Genomic DNA, 19,656 nt, shown 5'->3' on the forward strand with positions numbered 1-19,656 from the left:
AGTGCTGAGATTTCAAGAACGCCAAGGGAGGGAAAGGGGCTATAATTAAAGGCTTAGTAAATGTAATTCTGATGTGTGGCATGTCAAAAGCTCGCTCTGAGTTTCTCCCAGCAGGAGGTGGTGGCACCAGCTCCAGCAGGCAGCTGGCCTGTGAAAATGACAGGGATTCCCCAGAGCTTCCCATGAGGCTGCGCTCTTGGGCACACAAGACTGTTGGGGCTCAAGGTCACGAGGTTCAGCTGTGCTGAAGACAGGCATCTGGCCACCTAGTGGGGGAGGGGCGGGGTGGTCCTTCCCTGAGTCTTATGAGGGCTGGGGGAGAGACATTTGAAAATGCAGGTACTAGAGGAGACATTCAGAAGAGGTGGTAAGACATCTGACAGGCAGGGCAATACCCAAAAAGTAATGTCCATTCAAGAAATCAATTTACAGGTAGGAAACCCACTTGACTTTGTATCTAAGATCAATCAGAGGAGCTCTGATTATGGTCCAGGAACATCAAACATTCACCCCAGATCCAATCTTCTTCCCAATTCTGATAGAGCTGCATTTTACCTACTCATTTCTCCCACAGGGTGCCTATACCTCCAATGGAAACAGAAAAAGCAGAAGCTGAGATCATGGCTTCCCAGGCCTTGAAAGGGCTACTGGCAGCCAAGGGCATTTGGCTCAACCTAGGCTTGACAGAAAAGGAAGATGCACTGGGTACGAATCTCGGAAACTCTATTCTTGCCCAGCGGCCTCATCCCACCACCCCTACCCTACCCTGGTCATTCCTCTGTTTCTTACCTGCAGACAACTTTCATCTCCACCCATCAGGAGAGTAGGCAGGGGGTGAGGAAAAAAGGGGAAAGAAAACTCAGACATTCTGTCTTGGAAGCAGCAATACTAAAGAGAAACGCAAAGCATCTTACACCCTCCCTGACCTGCATTTGTGGAATGGATGGCATTCTGCTTCCACCATCCATCCTAACTGCCGAGGAAAAGGCATCGGACAGAACTTTAATGGGAATTATAGTATTTACTAACTTACCTCTCACAGCCCCAAGAATCTTTATGAGTGCAGGAAGGACTGCACTTCTCAAAAACAATTTCTTCTTCAATCTCACAGGCAGAAAATATTGATATATGATATGACACCCTTTTTGTACTTATAAGTGGATTTAGGTGAAGATGCTTACTTTTAAATTTACTATGGTCTGGGGTATCCTGGCTTTCTTCTATCAGTATTTTGGCAGCCACATCAAGAGTAACAATCTTGGTTTTGGAGACGAGGAATAGCATGACAAACTTCTGGCTCATAATTCTCAGAGACTTGTCTTTTCTACTGTTTGCAGATGCTACAAAGGGAATGAAATGAAAGCATCAAAACATATAATTTACCACATGAAAGATGGTACTTAGAGTTTGCCAGAACTACTAACTCTACCAGCAGATGGAAAGATCAGTCTTGTTACAGGCAGAAGCCTACTGGACACACAGCACAAAAAGATGGCTTGTAAACAAACGAGATGGATTTTTGTTTTTGTTTTTTTTTTTTAAGTAACCCCTACACCCAATGTGGGACTCGAACTCATGACCCTGAGATCAAGAGTTGCATGTTCTACTGACTGAGCCAGCCAGGCGCCTCAAGAAATGAGATGGGTTTTCTTATGGCTTGGAAAATGACTCTACAGGAGGCATAAACTCTGAAATGCATATCTGAAACCACTCTTAATGCTTTACACTCCTACTTCATAGAATAAATCCATGAGGTAGTTTTCCTGGAGCAACTTTTTGAAAAGATGAATGCAGAAGGATAAAAGGAAGGGTAGACTTCACAGACTGTTTTCAGAACGTCAGCTGTTCCCTCAAAGGCAAGAACTCTGTTTTTCTTTCTCTGTGCCCACAATATCTAGAATATATCTTAAACACAGTAGGCGCTCGCCTCCTCCATTGCTTTTCAGAAATAAGTGAAGAACTAAGCTGTAAATGAGTAAGAGACACTGATTAGATGTCTGTTGCTGTATATGGCAGGCAAACCATCCCTGACAGATGGCTGTCTCCTCTGGTTACTAGTATAAGAACTGGCTCATGGGGTGGAGCTAAAAGGCACGAGGCAGTAAATCTAATGAAAACCAGGCCCACATTTCCATCCCTATTATATATGCAAGGGAAATGTTGAGTGATACTTGTACTTTATCATCTTAGCAATGGGATTTAGGGTAAGAATGATGAAGATCAGTGGTCAAAACAGGAAGAGGCTCAAAAGGAGCTGGGAGGGGAAGAATAATGTAGATATAAATAAAAAAAAAATTCTGTATCAAATGACAGCAGGGGTTATCTATCTTTCTTACCAACGTGTTCTCCTAATGGGGTTTGTTCCTAAGTAATCTACCCTAAATAGAATTTAAAAAACTGAATTCTGTGAAAAGATAACTTCTTTCCAAGTGAAATTTCCTTAAAGGCTCACAAACAGAAATCAGCATGGGGCTGTCAATCAGAAACGGGAGCGCCGTTAGCGATCTGTGGTCCAAACACACCAAGTACCAAGTGAACTGCCACCAGACAGGCTTGAAGTGAGGTCGAGTGGGAAGCCCAGTGGGGGAGCCATCTGTCCCCCTTTCTTCAGTAGGTAGAACAGGAGGACGTCTCCCTCCAGGGCTGTCGATCTGGCACTTCCCGCCTTAGCAGTGAATCTCTGTGGAAGGAACCATCACTCGTGTGGTTTTATGGTGCACTCACAAGAGGGGTAGTCGGGTTCAGAGAAATCCAGTAACTGTTGATCTTGAGAATCTGGGCAGCCATCTTTTTTACGTTCTCCAAGTTTATAATCCATCAGCTCTAGCTCTTTCTGTTGGAGATGTGCCATCTGCTCCTCATATTTCTGCTCCTCTCCCAGTCTCTGGAGGCTCCTCAGGGTTTTTGGCAGGCTGTGCCGTCCATGCCAGCCATACTGATTCTTGGCCACCCGGCTGACCAGATGCAGTGATTCCAGCACATTTACAATGTCATAGATACGTCTCCTTTCAACGCCTGTTTGAAAAACAGAAGTCGACAATCATGCAGGCAAACATTTTTGAGTAAAGATTCCTTGAGGGCCTGGACCATGTCTGTAAGCTACTCTACATGCTGCCCAGGGCAATGCACAGCAAGGGTGGATGCTCCACAAACCGAACCTGTAAGGATGTTCTTGGGATCCAACCCTTAAAAGAGCGAGGGTAAAAAACATCCACCCAGAGATGGAGGATAGTCGCATCTCTGTTACGTCAACACTAGTATGTCTCTTCTTTAGACCCGTTAGGTAAACCATGTGAACACCTCAGCACGTTAAAACAGGTGGGATTGAGCAACACGTGTACCAGTATGTCTAATGGACACCTGATGAATGCTGTTTGGTTGATTTTGACTTCTACTCCTAATTATGCAGACTGTAAAATAAACTGTGTCCAACGCGTGACACCTCATTTGGACAATCGTATCCTTTCCTGGAGTTTGAATGATGTGGAATAATTATCTTTGTTAACTTTCTTGATGGCCCAGGAAGGAAAACAGATGGCAAATATTTTGTTTCCTATTTTGCGCTGGAAACTTAGGAGTCTACAGCTTGGGCACCCTTCTCAAGCTGCTGGAGGAAGCTACAGCCAGGGCTGAACAACATACGAGGCTCCTTTTGCTCATAGCTTGGCCGCTGGTAACTGTCCCCGTGCTCCCATTCACAGCCGTTTGGGCTAAACAGCCCAGGGGTAAAGCACACTCTTTATGCACAATACTGGCTGACCATGAAGTTCTTCAAGTCTCTACCCACTTTCCCAACACTCTCAAAATAGCTAGAGTTATAGGGCTGTCTACCACATTTACCAAAAATATTTACAGGAGTTAAGTGTGGGGGCTTTGAGGTCAGACTGCCTGGATTTGAATCCCTGCTCAATCCCTTACTACCTGGGTAATCTTTCTAGGACTTAGTATTTATCTCATTAGATGAGGATTAAATGTGACCATAAATGTAACGGGTCTCCAATAGGGTATCAATTTTTATCTACTGTTATGTATTATTTTGTAAATACTTTCTGCATAGCATTGGAAATACCTAAAATCCCTGCTAGCATGAGAAGTCACAGTATAAACAGATTTTAAAACTTTCCTGTGACTCATCCTGCTGAGCAACAGGCCCTTAGGCTTTTGGAACCCACTGGCTCCTTTGCTCTCATCCGAGAACCCATAATAAAAGCCTCCGGGCATCTCCCAGAAAACTGGTCCAGCTACTAAGATGTCCTCTTTCTGCTCACTTGCCAGGAGCCGTTATATAATCAGAGCAGGCTTAGTGAATGTAGCTTCTGGCCCTTCAAAGATTTAACACAAGAAATTGATCAAATTCTGATGAAAACTTTGGAGGTGAAACAAAGTTCTATTATCTGCAGGAAGAGGCATTTCACAGTTCATCAGAACATTTCGGCTCATGACCCTGAAAGGCTCTTCATCCTCAGAAGCTCAAACTTCGGTGCCAGATGCCTGCTGGAAGGTGCTGGCAGGGGCAGTCAACAGCTCCTTGTCCAGATCTGCCTATTTTTTTTATTCCAGTCTGTTTTCATATATTAACACATCTTGTTTAGAGTGTAACATTCCATAAACCTTCCCATTAGAAATGTCATGTGAACGCAACTGAGACACCCCAGGGCCAGCCATATGCTGGGCTGTTTTGTGATTCTGTATTAGATACAAATTGTTAAATCTCCATCTAGTGAGTAGACATCCTAAGAAGGGAAAATAAAGGAAGATTCTGACCGCTTGAAGGTAAGATGAGTGTTTAATATGCACAATGGGTGTTTAATAGGCAGTGTTGGTAAAAGTCACTGTGGCAGCTGCCTTTCAATCTGGACTGGGTTTATCTGTCTACTGGCTCGTGCACTAAAAAGTTCCATTTCACAGGTCTCGAGACCTTCAGGTTACTCTGGGGCTTGCTCCATCAGGAAGGTTTTTCCTAGCATCCAGCCTTTTCCTTTTGTATCAGCGTAATCCTGTTAATCCTAGCCATGGCATTACGTACGCCCCCACAGATTTATCAGTTATTACCATGCTTCCCTTAGTCTGAGATGGAGCTTGTCTGATGTTTTTGTCTAATCTTTTGTCTTCTGCACTGACATTAGTGCAAGGTCCGTGGATGGAAGTTGGGTATATGGAGGAAGCTGGTTTCATGAACCTCAGTAAGGACACTGTGTGCTACTGTTTTACCCTCATCCTCTGTAAGATTAGTTTCTAGGCCTGTGCCTCAAATGGGTGTACCCTAAGTCTTCATCCGCTGGGTCACTTTCCCTTTCTTGTTTCATTGGCACTGACTCCAAATACTGTATTTTACTTCTGGGCTCCCCAATCAGGCACTGTACTTCCTTTCCCAGAGGGTGACAGGATAGCTTGGGGAGGGCAGAGGGAGATCTAGTAAGAGCTGAGTAGAAAGTGTTCCACGTAACAGTAGGAGTTACCCATGCCCAGCCCTGAGTTAGGCATGTTGCTGACATTCTCCCCAAAATTTGCTAAGTTTCTGCAAGGTAGGTGCTATGATCCTTGTGTTTCAGACAGGAACAGGTTAAGTAACTTTTTCAAAACTCTCACAGCCTATAAATTGGAGAGCTCCATCTGATCCAAAGCCCAGCCCATGGTCCTTCCATCACATTCACTGCCTCATTATCTCAGTTTCTAGCAACTAAAACAGTTTTAGCCATCAGTTTGAATAATTCAGATGGCCAGTCATCTACTGGGGCACATTTCTCAGGGCTAGGGGAAGAAAGAGAATAAACAAATTAAAAATATAATCTATCATAAAGCCTGTTTAGTTGATTTTTTTTCTTTTCTTCTGTGTGTAAAAACCTTATTTTTTAAGGGGACACCCTATACCTTCAAATCACTGTGATTTCTGCTTAGTTAAGATTGTCAACATGTTTATCCTGGGACCAACTGCAACCCATGCCCACTAGGGGTCTCTACTCTGAGGCAGCTGTCTTCATATTTACAGCCCATACCCCACTGCACATTACACACACCCATGCCATGTAAACACATGTACTCCTCTTTGTTAGAAGGTTAGCTGTTTGAGTTATGTCCGGATGTGCTTCCTCCAGTTTGACAGGCTCGCTGTATCACACTGTATGGCTTCAAACATAACGCTCTTGCTCTCAAATCCTATTTGATAACAGAAGTAATACCAGGTCTGAAATCTTAGAAGCATTTTTAAAAATAAACAGCAAGCTATTTTAAAATGTGTTTTGTCTGTCTGCAATAATATGAAATTACAAGTGATATGTTTTTAACGTTGAGTCTTTTATACAAATATTTTACGAGGTTAAAAAAGACACAAATTTTTGTTTGACCTTCAGGCCTAGAAGACTCCCTGAAATCCTCTGCATGAGGATGAGAAATCCGATGACAGAAGGAAGCACTACCTGCTCCTCTGTCCTCATCCTTCGGGAGCCCACTCTTTACTTAATGAGAAGCTATCTCAAGACTTAGGCCTGCCCGAGGAAACCAGTTTCCCACTGTGACTGGAGACGGGCCTCCAGGTAATCTAATGATACATACCAAGACTGACAGCAACTTCATCCAGGGAGATGGTTGTTTTCTCGGTTGACAAGGGGTAACTTGGATAGCGAGCTAGAAACTTCTGGCACAGGAGTCCTAGACTTTTCTGTTTTCTGCTTGGCCTCTGCTTTTCAAATTCATCCACAGCACTGTCCCCAACAACATCAAGCTGCAAAGGGCAGACAAAAGGGAGAGGAGAGATGCCACCGAAATTGCATGTGGAGAAATTGCATGAAAAATGCAGAAGAAATGCATGACTAATGAGTTATTGGCAAACCTGGGGTGGGGGGGGGGGCATCCCAGTCCACAGCACTCTAGATTCTGGTTAAAATATATTCATTACCTAATCCAATTTTCTTAACATTTTATTGGTTGTTTTCTTTGGACTGATTTTTTCCTCCTTTGAAACTTGAGAGTCTATTGGTTAAAAGCTTAAAAAATGAAAGTCATTTACAGCTTGCTACACCTTGCTATGAATGTGCTCATTAGAACTACAGATCAGCATCACCGGGAGCTTGCCCCATCCCAGACCTGATATATCAGAATTTAGGTCCTGGGTAATTCCTATTGATATAAAAATCTGAGATTCACTGGCCTGCATTGCGTCACCAACGTGTTTTATTTTTTACAACTGACCAAGGTTCAAGGAACTGAACAAGGGCAGCTAAGTCTTACTCCTCTTTATTCTTTTTGTAAGGATACTAACGTGGTGTCCTTGTCTCAGCAACCCACATTTGAGAAAGGCTCAGTTCAAGCCGCAAAAGTAAAAGGCTTTTCTTTTTTATTATTTTTTTAATGTTTTTATTTATTTATTTATTTATTTTTGAGACAGAGAGAGACAGAGCATGAGCAGGGGAGGGGCAGAGAGAGAGGGAGACACAGAATCTGAAACAGGCTTCAGGCCCTGAGCTGTCAGCACAGAGCCTGACAAGGGGCTCGAACTCATGGACCATGAGATCATGACCCAAGCTGAAGTCGGACGCTCAACTGACTGAGCCACCCAGGCGCCCCAGTAAAAAAGGCTTTTCAACGAACTGATTCAAGGAAGAAAGTGGTATGATTATCTCAATGGGCTTCAGAAAAAAGCATTTGATAAATTTAACACCCATTCATGATTTTTAAAAATGCTCTTAGAAAACCAGAAATGGAGAATTTCTTTAATAAAGTGTACCCATAAAAACCCAACTGCAAACACATGCCTTAATGGAAAAATCTTGGAAGTATTCCCTTAAAATCTGGAAAATGATAAGGATGCCCATTATTACTGTTCCTCTTCTATATCATATTGAAGATCCTAGCCAGTGCCTGAGGACAAGAAAAAGAAACTGAGGCACAGGGATTAGAAAAGAAGAAGCAAAACTTTCACTTTGCAGAAGATGATTGTTTATATAAAAAACTCAAAAGTATCTCAAATTATTTAAAATAATAAGTGAATTTAACAAAGTAGCTATAAAGGCAGATTTAAAAAGAGATTTAAAAAATCAGCTGTGGGGCGCGTGGGTGACTCAGTCAGTTAAGGGTCTGACTTCAGCTCAGGTCATGATCTCATGGTTTGTGAGATCGAGCCCTGCATTGGGCTCCGTGCTGAGCATGGAGTGTGCGTAGGATTCTCTCTCTCCCTCTCTCTCTGCTTGCCCCTCCTCCACTCGTGTATGTGCATGCACACACACTCTCTCTCTCAAAATAAACATTACAAAAATCCAATCTAAAGTATATATGGAGGAACAAAAGGCAAAGAATAGCCCACACACTCAGAAGCAAAAATGAGAGTCTTGCTTTACCTGATATCAAGGCTTATTACCATATGGTATTGGTGTAGGTATGCATTAATTGGCCAATGGAACAGAAGAGAGCCAAGAAACATATACATACATGAAAAGAACTTTGACATACCACAGAGATAGCAATGACCACTTGGGAGAGCAGGAGGGGCTGAATAAATAGTGCAGGAACAATTGATTATAATATACAACATGAAAAAACACAAGCAGTAAGTTGAAATGTAACACACAGAACTGATAAAGGTATTTCAAGAACATACAATAAACTCCTACAAACCAATATGGAAAAATGAATAATAAACATCAGCAAAGAACATGCACAAACACTTCACAGAAAAGGGAAAAAACAACATGGTGGCCAGTAAACATGTCGAAAGAGGCTGAGCCTCATGAGTAACCAAGGAAAAGCAAGTGAATATCACAATAATACACAATTGTACACCCATTCGATTGGCAGAAATTAATAAATTTCACAGTGTCAAGTGTCAGAGAAGTGGATCAATAAATGTTCGTACATTATTGGTGGATGAGAACAGCACTTGGGAAAGCAATTACTTTGTGCACATTTGCATATCCAATGACCTAATCATTTCACTACTAGATGTGTACCCTAGAACAGTAGTTCTCAAATTTTTTGGTCATAGAATCTTTTCATATTCCTAAAAATTACTGAGGAATATCTTCTTTAAATTGATTTTTTACTACCTTTTGATAGAATATTTGGTCATATAAAATATACTTACCATGTACATAATATCTTTAATGCCCCAAACCAGAACAATACTATTAATTTACATCTGCCTACCCCACAGAGTAACCTTTCTCCTAAATTTGCATGTATCATTTCATGGCCATTTTCAAATAATCCTATCACATATGGATATATTCCTATATAAAATATTGCTTAGGTTTTGTTTGGTTTGAGTTTTCAGCGTTTGTAAAATTGAAACTAATAGATAGTCTTCTGAAACTTGCTCCTTTCAATCAACATACGTCTTTATGATTCATCCACGTTCTTGCATGTAGCTATGATTTTCTCTCATTGTCACTGCTGTTTGATATTCCACTGTATGAATATACCACAATTTAGTTATCCATTCTCCTACTCATAGCCATGTGTGTTGTTTCCAGTGTGCACTAACAGGAACTGTGCTGCTATGATATTCTTGTTCGTGTCTCTTGGTGTATACACACAGGAGTTTCTCTGGAGCGGTGGTTCTCAAAGTATGGTCTGATTTGTGTTTAGTTACATGGAAAAATCTTTTTTTTTTTTTTTCAACGTTTATTTATTTTTGGGACAGAGAGAGACAGAGCATGAACGGGGGAGGGGCAGAGAGAGAGGGAGACACAGAATCAGAAACAGGTTCCAGGCTCTGAGCCATCAGCCCAGAGCCCGACGCGGGGCTCGAACTCACGGACCGCGAGATCGTGACCTGGCTGAAGTCGGACGCCCAACCGACTGCGCCACCCAGGCGCCCCTAGTTACATGGAAAAATCTATTAGCTCTGTCACTGCAATGAAGTATACCAGATTCACTTCATTTTGTTCTATTAATTTCATGTTGTAATTCAGGATATCTTTTTCTCTTCTTTTTCAATTTCTTCATTTTGGTAATTTTTATAGCATAAAAAGTCTACCAAAAGGAGGAAAAATAGAAGAGAAATAACATTCAAATTTGTAACTTTTCTTAGCAAGCCTGGGAAAAGGTTTAATGGGAGAGTGAAAATTATTGACCATTGATTTTTTTTTTCTTTAAAGTATAGATATGCTGCTTATTCAATAGCTCTGGTTCTCCATGGGACAGATAATTTAAAGATGATTTACCTTTAAGGCCCCAAACCAAAAACTTCAACATATATAAAAATAATGAAATTTCCAAAGTCTAAAATAAACTGCTACCCTCAAAATCAGAGAAAAATTATAATTCACAGCAGCATTAAAAAAAGTCCAAACTTTTTCATTAAATCAAAATTATGAAACAGTTCTGCTTTAAAAATTATCATTTTTAAATGTGTACTGGGAGTAGTCAAGGGAGTAGCATATAGAAGAGAAAAAAAAAACATTCATTATGAAAAAAATAAGACACAGAGTGAGAATTCCATTTCAGCTAGAAGTAAGATATTAAGTTTTGGCATATTTTGATATCTGTAAACAGCAGGGATTTGTGGATGAAAGATATCGCCTGCCTAAAAGTATTTTACCATTACAGACATCTGACATGCCATTAAAAAAAAAAAAAAAAAAAAAAGAAGAAGAGAGGAAGACATTAAGTTTAATACCGCCTTTGGCTCAATGGTAACTGAAAAACTGAGAATCCTATGACTTTTAAGTTGTTAAGTAAAGATTTTAAAATTCTATAAAGCCTGGGGTGCCTAGGTTGCTCCGTCGGCTAAGACTCTGACTCTTGGTTTCGGCTCAGGTCATGGTCTTGTGGTTTCACGGGTTTGAGCCCCACATCGGCCCCATGTTGACAGCGCAGAACCTGCTTGGGATTCTCTCTCTCCCTTTTTCTCTGCCCCTCCCCACTCACACTGTCTCTGTCTCCCTCAAAATAAATAAACTTAAAAAAAATTTCTATAAAGCCTGAGACGCACAGCCTGTTTACCTGCAGAGAGTCTGTAAAGGCATCATCCTTGTTTTCAATGGGTCTGAACAGTCCCTTTTTCTTCTCCCGGTCTCTTATGTCAGGGCTGGCAGCACTAATGAGCATCTTCAGGTTAGCTGTGGGCGTCCATGGTTCTGCCTGCTGTCTGTCAACAAGCTTAACTGGAGTAATGGGGTTTCTTTCTGGAGTGAAAATTTTTTGCTTTGATAAATCAATTGGTTCATTTTTTATTGGAGTCTTCGGGGCCATCCTTGAGAGATCAACAAATATATTTTCCTATTTAAAAAAAAGAGACCTTTTAGTAAGAAAGAGAAAGGGCAGGTATAAGCTAAGAGCATTTTGTTCCCATGATTCACCGAGACATGAAAATACAAAGAGACCATATATTCACCGCTGAAAAATACCAGGCTAGGACTAATGAAAATAGACTGAAGGATTCATGGAATCCAATAGTGGTTCAGTGAGAACATGATTATCATCTACTGCTTTTAAATACACTTCTCATGGCAGCTCTGGGAAAGAAGTTGAGTGTATGTGCCCCTGGTAGATGCTTGTAATTGTTGGGGATGATAATAAGGGCAAATGTGGGCTGAGTCCATACTGTTTCTCCATTTACGAGTTTGCACTAACTAGTGCAGTACAGTTATGCTTTTGTAGTTCAGTGTTCACTGGTGCTAATTTAGAAATTTGTAGCAGGACCAACCAATGGAAAAGTATCCAACAAAATGCCACATTTCAAACCAACCTGGAAGGGCTGTTATTCCCTTAGAGCAGTACTTCTCAAACTATCCATGGTGAAGGGCCAGGGTTTTTTATTTCCAAACTCCCACATACTGATATGTAGTTTCACTTCACAGTACTTATATGCATTTTCCACCACCTGTAACTCTCCATGTGAGTTTGTCACTCAAACAACCTACAGCCTGTTCACTAGGAAGAGACCACTGATCATGGGCTTAGATGCCACAGGGGGGCAAGATCAAATTGTTACAGAGCTTTCTAAGTGCCTGCCTTTCAAATTCTGGTCTTAATTTTTTATGGTTTAGCAATAGTTTGTGGGCTAGCACCTGTCCCCAGATCACACTTTGAGTAGACCGCCTTAGATAATTATAAGAAAAGAGCAGTGATGGGTCCATTATGTCCCTTAGTCCACTTTGAAAAAGGACTAAGTGAATGGAAGCCACATTTGGAAATACCAAGTAAAGAAAACAAGTTTCTTTCCCCTAAAATAAGGACTCATCATTCAAAAACGGAAAGATTCTGTTCTTTCTGTAGCAGAATTCACCTCCAAGCAATTGCATTTTACATAATGATGAAGGTGGATGAGCTAAAGGTTTGTCCTATAGCTTTTCCTATATATGTAGCATCCTATATATGCTTTTCCTATAGGAAAAAATATATATATATTCCATATATATATGCTTTTCCTATATATGTAGCATCCTGTAGCTACTGTGTGCTTGGATTTCCGCTAAGCAGTCCTTTAAGAAAGGTGCTTTCCCACCAATGAGCAACATATGAAGAGAGGAAAAGAAGATTGGGAGCCCCTGGAGTCTGTGTAGGGGGGCGGGGGCGGCATCTCTTGTTCCTTGGATCAGCAAAAGCTGCTGGCTGGCCATGGTGAGGTTTTGCCCCGGTGTCACTGGGGTGGGGGGAGAGGAGGGAATGGGATGGGGGGGATGGTTTCCCACCACGCAGCAGAAACAGCCAGCCTGGAGCACTGCATCTACCCATATCTCTTAACACATCCGTACTAATGTGCAGTTCTGATGAAGTCTTCTACAAGGGAATTCTGAGGGGAAAGTATTAAGTGTTTACTATGGACCACACCCCGTTTTATGTACTTTACATATATTAACACCTCATCCAATCCTGTGACCTAGGTACTATTATTTTTCCAGTCTACAGATGAAGAAACTGAGGCACAGAGAGGTTAAATAACTTGCCTGGGGTCACATACAACCTTCATTCAGTATAAAAGTTACTGGTATGCAAGAAACAGCTGACAGCAGAAGTTTCTGAAATCTTGCATCTAGAAGTGAGCTTATCGTGGGTGCAAACTTTTGTTGGATTAACAAAAGGTACTGAGCAGACCACTGACCCCACTGGCACTATGGAGAGGCAGTATGGGGAAGTAGTTATGCACACAGGCTCTTGGGCCAGCTTACCTGTCTCTGCTGCTTATCAGTGTGGGCAAGCTGCTTGTCTCACTATATTCTAATTCTCTCAACTGAAAATGAAGTCCACAAAGATACCAACCTCAAGGGTTATTAGAGTAGTTCCTGGCATATATTGAGCCCTCAGTAAAACCTAGCTGTTACCTGTTCCCCTCTTTCCCATTCTTTGTTACCGTCCATTCTGGCACTCAGAGCTAATACAACACAATGCGTCATATTGCTATTTAACTTCCTAGGTGCATGTCTTGACTCATTAATGTGACTGTGCACTTCTGGAGGTCAGGAATCAAGTTCCATATGGCTCATTCCTCATAGTTTTTTTGGCACAGTGCCTTGCCCCTTATGGGTGCTGACAGAACACTGTGCCTTATCTCGTTTTCCAAAAAGTATCCCTGTGATAGAGGGTGTGGGCCAGCCTCACTGAGGTTACAGAGATGCACACTCCTTCTGTGCTCCCTCTAGCAGACCTACCTATTCTCAAAGGAGTAATGAGCTCCTACTTTTGCCCTATGGAGGAACTATTTAGATGGATTATTTCCTTCAACACTTTGATATATTTTTACTACAGTTTAATACGTAAAGTTGGAGGGGAATTAGGTTACCTGCGAGGTTATGATTGTACACACCTCTACATGAAGAGAAAAAAGAATGCCAAGCAAATTTTTATGCTGAGATCTCAGATGGGCAGAAAGTCAACTGTAATCTAAAGTCAACTGCTTCATCTGTCTGTCTAGCCTGTAGTCCTAACACTGTATAAGTGGAAAGGAAGTTAGAATGAGACTGGAAACCTGGTTTTTGTCTCCGCTCTGTGTCTTTTTGATACTGGACAAATTGTTCTGTCTAGGCCCAAGTTTCCTTATCAATAAAATAAGGGGTTCCAACTAAAGAATCTATCTCTACAGCTTTCCAGCCAGGCTCCCCAGCTGTGTGGTGGACACAGGGATGTGCTGAGATCTCTTCAGGAATGAATGACTCATTTCCCCTGATGCTAGAAGCCCTTCACCAGTCTGAGAGGGCGGAGTCCTCCAGAATCATAACTTCCCAGGGAGACCCGGACTGTCCTCGATGACAATAGAGGTAGCGCTGACATGTAAAAGCCTAGCCAGGCTTGCCCCCACTCAGGATGACTCTGAGGGGTCATTCTAGAACTCCTAGTTGGGTAAACTCCAGACTTCCCCTGAGACTGTCTCAGATCCGCTTCTCCCTCTGTCTAGTTCTGCTGCCTTCCCTTCCTACCCACAGACGTGGCTCCCCAGAGCACCCCTAACAAACCTCCAGCACGTTATCTCCGTGTCCGATCTGCCTGTCGGTAAATCTAAGTGCAACACCCTGGAAGTAGCTTCTTCGATTAGAGAGGGCCTGGAGAAATGTAACCCTGAAACAGGCTCTCCAATTCTCATATGCAAATGGACACAACATAGCCTCGCTTATCTGCCATAGAGGTGCTGTGAGGATGGGCTCAGATAATGAAGGTGAAGGCAGTTTGTCACCTGAGTGCTATACAAATATTTGTTATGAATTATACCAGTACTTCGACTCTGCTGTATGCCGCCATAGAAAAGCTGTGTAATTATAAGATCTTGGTTCCCGTCTTGCTTGGGTCTCAGATATAGCTTTGATCACGTTCCCTCAAATAATATGTGCAGATATCAGCCTTGTTGGGGCCCTTGGCAATATTTTGCCAACTGCTTTTCCAGTTCTATCTCATGCATTATTTCTACCTTGTGCCCAAACAGTGCACTTGCTTTTCTTCAAACCTGCCCTGCACCGTTACTTTGTCTTTAATGCTATCGGTGAAGCTTTGCCCCTTGAAACTCGACCTATGGTTTAAGGCTCACTGCAAAGATGACATGTTAGGAAGCGTCTCTTTCTAGCTTTTGACTAACAAACTCTCCTTCTCTTCAGAGCACACTTTCTAGAATGAGTAATCCACACCAAGGGCTTTCCTCTGCCCGTCTCCCAGGGGTTCCCACTGGTCTCATCTAGGTCGCCTCTCACTTGCCAAATCAACAGTAAAACACCTCATTTGACCTCACTGTACAGGTTGAGACTGTTGACTATTCTTTGCTCTATGAAACATGCAGCCCTTTGGAAACAGCACATTTTTTCTCTTGGTTCTCTCCCTACTTCTCAGTCTCCTTCAATGGTTCCTCGTTTTCTACTCTTAGAACCTCAGCTCTCCACTCATCTCTGTTCGCTCTCTCTGGGACAGTTCACTCATCCTCATGTACAGGGCTTTAAAACCAACCTGAATGTTGACAGTTCCCAAGTCTGTATCTGGCTAGGACCTTTCATGAATTCCAAAGTCAGGCAACCAGTGCCTCCTGCACACATTTATCTACCTGTAATCACACAGGTACAGATACATAGCTCAAACTGACCTTCCCTTCTCTCTCAATCACTCCTAAAAACGATGAATGACCTTCAAAGAAAACTTGTGCCCACTAAGTCTGGGCACTGTCCCCAAATGTATCTGCTCATTGCTACTTCTTACCAGTTGCCTCCCTCTCCACTTGCCTAAGTCTTAACATTCATCTCTTCAAGCCCTTGTTCAGGTTTATCTCCTTCACAAAGCACCCCGGTAGCTCAATCCTTATTGCTCACCCCTGCATGCCAAACCATCAATTTTCTTCTTTTGTCCTCCCCAAATGCTCTGTAAACAACTTAAGAGGAGAGTCTTGTTTATTACCTCACAACTGGGCTCAGGAAATGTGGGTAATGAAACTGAAAACTGTACACTTAAAAAAAAATTCCTCCGTAAGTAGCAAGAAGATGCATGCATCATACAGTACTTCTAGTTCTTGACCAATGTGTAGAAAGTCAAGAAAGAGAAATCCTCTAAATGCCAGCTGACCCACAAAACACTGTGCCAGGCATCTCTCAGAGGCTTTCAAGCAACAATTCAACACCATCAGCTTCTGGCCATTCTGAGTATCTTGAACATTTCTAGAACGCCTGCACCTCACATTATTTCCTCTGCCTACAATGTCCGTTCTGCTCACTCCTGTTTTTCTGTAGGCTGAACGTCCTTAGGCATGGAGGCGTTGCTACCCCAGATGTTACCTGCTCTGTGAAGCTTCCCAAATCTCCCGGGATTCCCTGTGAATGTATTTCCTCCTCTGTTATTTTGCCAAACATTTTGTTCCCACTTCTGTGATGGCACTTGGCAAATGATAGTACAGTTGGGTAGTTTTGCATCTGAGTCCCAGAAAGTGTCTCACGGCCTCTATGTTTATCTTTGCGTTGTCACTGAGTACAGTGTGAACAGTATGTGTTGCTGGGTACTTTACAAACACCTAAAGAGGGAGGTGCTATTTATTAGCTCCAATTTATGGAAGAAAAAAATAAGCTTAGAGAGGTTAGGAAACTTAAACCACTGTATCTCAGCACCTGGAATATAAATACTTATTGAGTGACTGAATAAATATATTAGTTCGAGGTTATGGAGCTAATAAATGGCAGAGCAGGAAATCAAACCCAGATCTCTGTTACTGCAAATCCCACGTTCTCACCATCCCTAGAAATCCTCCTTCGTTTACTACACAGCAATGTGAAAAGGAGACAAAAGCTCCACCTAGGCTCTGGGCAGAAGCACTATTCTCATTCCTTGCCTTCTCTTTGAGAGGTGAAATAATCCCTGCTCATACAATCCATTTCAAACATTTTAACCACTTTTCCGACCTCTTTGTGGAGTCATTTGAGTTATTCTCCACACCTATTAAAATGGGAAAGTTCATCTGCAAACAGTACTCACTGATACCAACCAGAGTAGAATGTCCTTGTGGAAGGCACTTGATAAAAAAAAATCACTGACCCAGAAGGAAAGAAGTAGACGCTAACTCAGGCTTTATATAAATGCATACACATTCCTTCAAAGTTATTCCATCCAAATTATAAAGGAAAACAAAAAGTTTTGCTCTGAAAATCCCAAAGCCAAAACTCTCAATATACATTTTAAAGTCTGGGCATTTCCATCCTCATATGGCTTAGGTTCATTTTTAGAAAGTCCTCTTGAAAACAACAATGTTTTGGTATCCTTCTTTTCCTAACAAAAAAATTTTGAAGGCTAGGAAAAAAAAAACACTACAAAACATACAGTTGCACACCTATCCAAAATTAATGGTTGTCAAGTATTTTCAAAGGTCCACATAAGAGGTGCTTTGCAACTAGACAGTTTCATTGTTGATGGCAAGTCTAAAAATAAAGACAAGGAGCCTAGAGAAGTGCAATGCCCAAGTAAGTTGCTATGCTCAGATTTGTATTCAAAGTTTCTGTTATATATTTGGCTTCTGCCTAAAAATGCTTAGACATTCACTAACAAGCTATTACACCTTTTCCGTAGGGCACTAGCTGGTGAGTGCAGCTGTGCCGATGTGGGGATGGTGACAGTTTAGACATTACAATGGCCACTTCGTTATGGGTCTTGAAGACACAACCATGGTCTTAAAAGTCACAAGGGGTGCAGAAAGAGAGAGAAAGGCTCAGTACAGAACCAGGAGCAGCACTGTAAAATATTCAGAGTATGCTAGTGGGCTAAGTCATTTTATCTCCCTATATATGGGTGGCACAGGTCTTAATTTTGGGTGAATGGAATAGTCGCTAGGAGAGGGTTCATTGGTATGAAGAACACTTCACAGCACTTTAAATATCCAGTATTTACAATGTACAGTCTATATTCCAGGACCCAAGGGGTAACATTCCTGCACAGCATGAGCTAATCCACTCTTGACAACTGTAAGTATAAATTTTTGGTTGCAGTGTCCAGCACATTTTCGATTCATATAAATTGGTTTCAACATTACATCTAACAGCCTCTTTCTACTGCACAGTGAGTGAGAAACTCGACAATAATCGTTTGGATGCCTCCATTTTTAAAAAAGTATATTTCTATCATGAGCGTCAACATTAATTATTATGTTTATAAGACAAATACAAGTGCCATGTCGAAATACTTCATTGAATTAGAAATGACCATCTTAAATATGTTAGAGCATAAGGTATTTAAGCGCACTTACCTTTTGTGCATTTTCCCCATCTTCAATTGCAAAATCTAGTCTGGGCTGCCTGGGGTTGATCAGGTCTTTTAATGTTAAACAATTTACCTCCATCTGTAATGCACAATTACATTAGAAAATGATTTTACAATTGGATGTTTTCTCCTCCAACAAAAATATTTATTACTTGCTCGTGAACATGAACTTCCCCTCTCTAAACTCATCCTGGGAATTTCCAGGAGTGCAGCCACCCTCAACTCTAAAACGCACATGAATAACACGAACGCTTAAAGTGTGTTTGATAATTACTAAAAACCTGAGAAGGCAAAAAATCGACAAAACTGGTAATCGTTTATGAAAAGCAACAGCACAAAACAAAGTTACCAAGTCAGAAGAGTGTAGGGCAAATCTGTCAGAAAGCACAGGGTCTCCTAGGTCAGTTAATTTTGGCGCAAAGAACTGGGAGGAATTCGGCTTTGAGGGGGTTTTGAATCAGGGGGGAGGGAAACCTGATCGCTAGACCAAACCCACTCAGCTCTTAACACAGCCCCTTCCCAGGCCTCCAAGCAGACCCCAAGGATAAACTCTTCCAATGAACCCCCCAGATCGTGAGGAACAAGTCCCCTCTACTGCCTCACGTGAGGGAGAGCTGGAGCCAGGACACCCCACACGCTCTTGATCCGGCGGCAAAAATGACTCGATCCCCACCAGCCAGGGAGGCTGGCAGCCTGGGCGGGAGGGGGGGGTCCCCTTTTACCCCAATTCCCGCCTCCACGCAGCGCTTAGGGCCGCACGCTACTTACTCCCACTTTGAGAAGGAGGTTTCCTGCCTCTGTGGGGACGTTTCACGATCCCACACCGGCGAGGGACCAGCGGGGAGAGGAGATCAGCAGGCGGGCGGCGACATCGGGCGGGGAAAGCGAGGCGCGCAGATCCCCGCTCCGAGCGCCCTGAGCTGGCGGGGACCCCGCGGTGTCAGGGCAGCGCCAGCGCTCCAGCCCCGGATCGCAGTCCCCGCTAAAACACCTCCTCTGGCGCCTTGAGACCGAATTTGAGAATCAGCCAATCAGCGGCGGCCGCCGGGATGGCCCCGGCCAATCGCTCGGCGGCACGGCCCCGGCCCGCCGCCCCTCGGAGTCTTGGCGCTCCCGGCCGCGCGTTTCGCCCTCACCCGCCCAATTGTTGCCGCCTCGGCCCCCTCCCCCTTCCGGGTACCTGGAAACCTCGGGCCCGGGAGCCAATTCCTGCCGGGGACTTGGGCCCGGGCGGCCCCGGGAAAGCCAAGGTGGGGGCGGCGCGGGGGCGGCGGGAGGAGGAGGGGAGCTCTTTTGTTATGCATAAAAGGCCCGCTCCTGTCCCTTCGGCTTGCCGCGCTGGGGGACCGCGGGCACAGCCAGGGGAGGGGAAAGCAGATGGAGTTTGGAAAAACGATATACACACTCTGGACGCTGCCGCCGCCACCCCCTCCCCGCAGCAACCTGCGCGGAAGCTAAGTTGTCCAGGCTTGTTGGGGCAAACTTCCTAACACCGCACGCTGGTGTGGCACG

The 19,656-nt window shown here is 43.0% G+C and overlaps 1 protein-coding gene across 1 annotated transcript in view; it reads right to left on the bottom strand.

Moving 5' to 3' along the window:
- E2F7 (E2F transcription factor 7) overlaps window positions 1–19,150 on the bottom strand; it is a 40,992-nt gene extending 21,842 nt beyond the window's left edge. The window contains exons 1-6 of the mRNA XM_043561554.1: window positions 18,913–19,150; window positions 18,131–18,223; window positions 10,939–11,214; window positions 6,553–6,721; window positions 2,725–3,015; window positions 1,182–1,340 (exon numbers count right to left, since the gene is read on the bottom strand). Coding sequence (XP_043417489.1) covers window positions 1,182–1,340; window positions 2,725–3,015; window positions 6,553–6,721; window positions 10,939–11,214; window positions 18,131–18,223 — 988 coding nt within the window. The 5' untranslated portion in view covers window positions 18,913–19,150. The remainder of the gene's footprint in view (window positions 1–1,181; window positions 1,341–2,724; window positions 3,016–6,552; window positions 6,722–10,938; window positions 11,215–18,130; window positions 18,224–18,912) is intronic.
- Between the last annotated feature and the right edge of the window lie 506 nt (window positions 19,151–19,656).

The sequence above is a fragment of the Prionailurus bengalensis genome, chromosome B4 (genome assembly GCF_016509475.1).
Source record: "Prionailurus bengalensis isolate Pbe53 chromosome B4, Fcat_Pben_1.1_paternal_pri, whole genome shotgun sequence".
Taxonomy (NCBI): domain Eukaryota; kingdom Metazoa; phylum Chordata; class Mammalia; order Carnivora; family Felidae; genus Prionailurus; species Prionailurus bengalensis.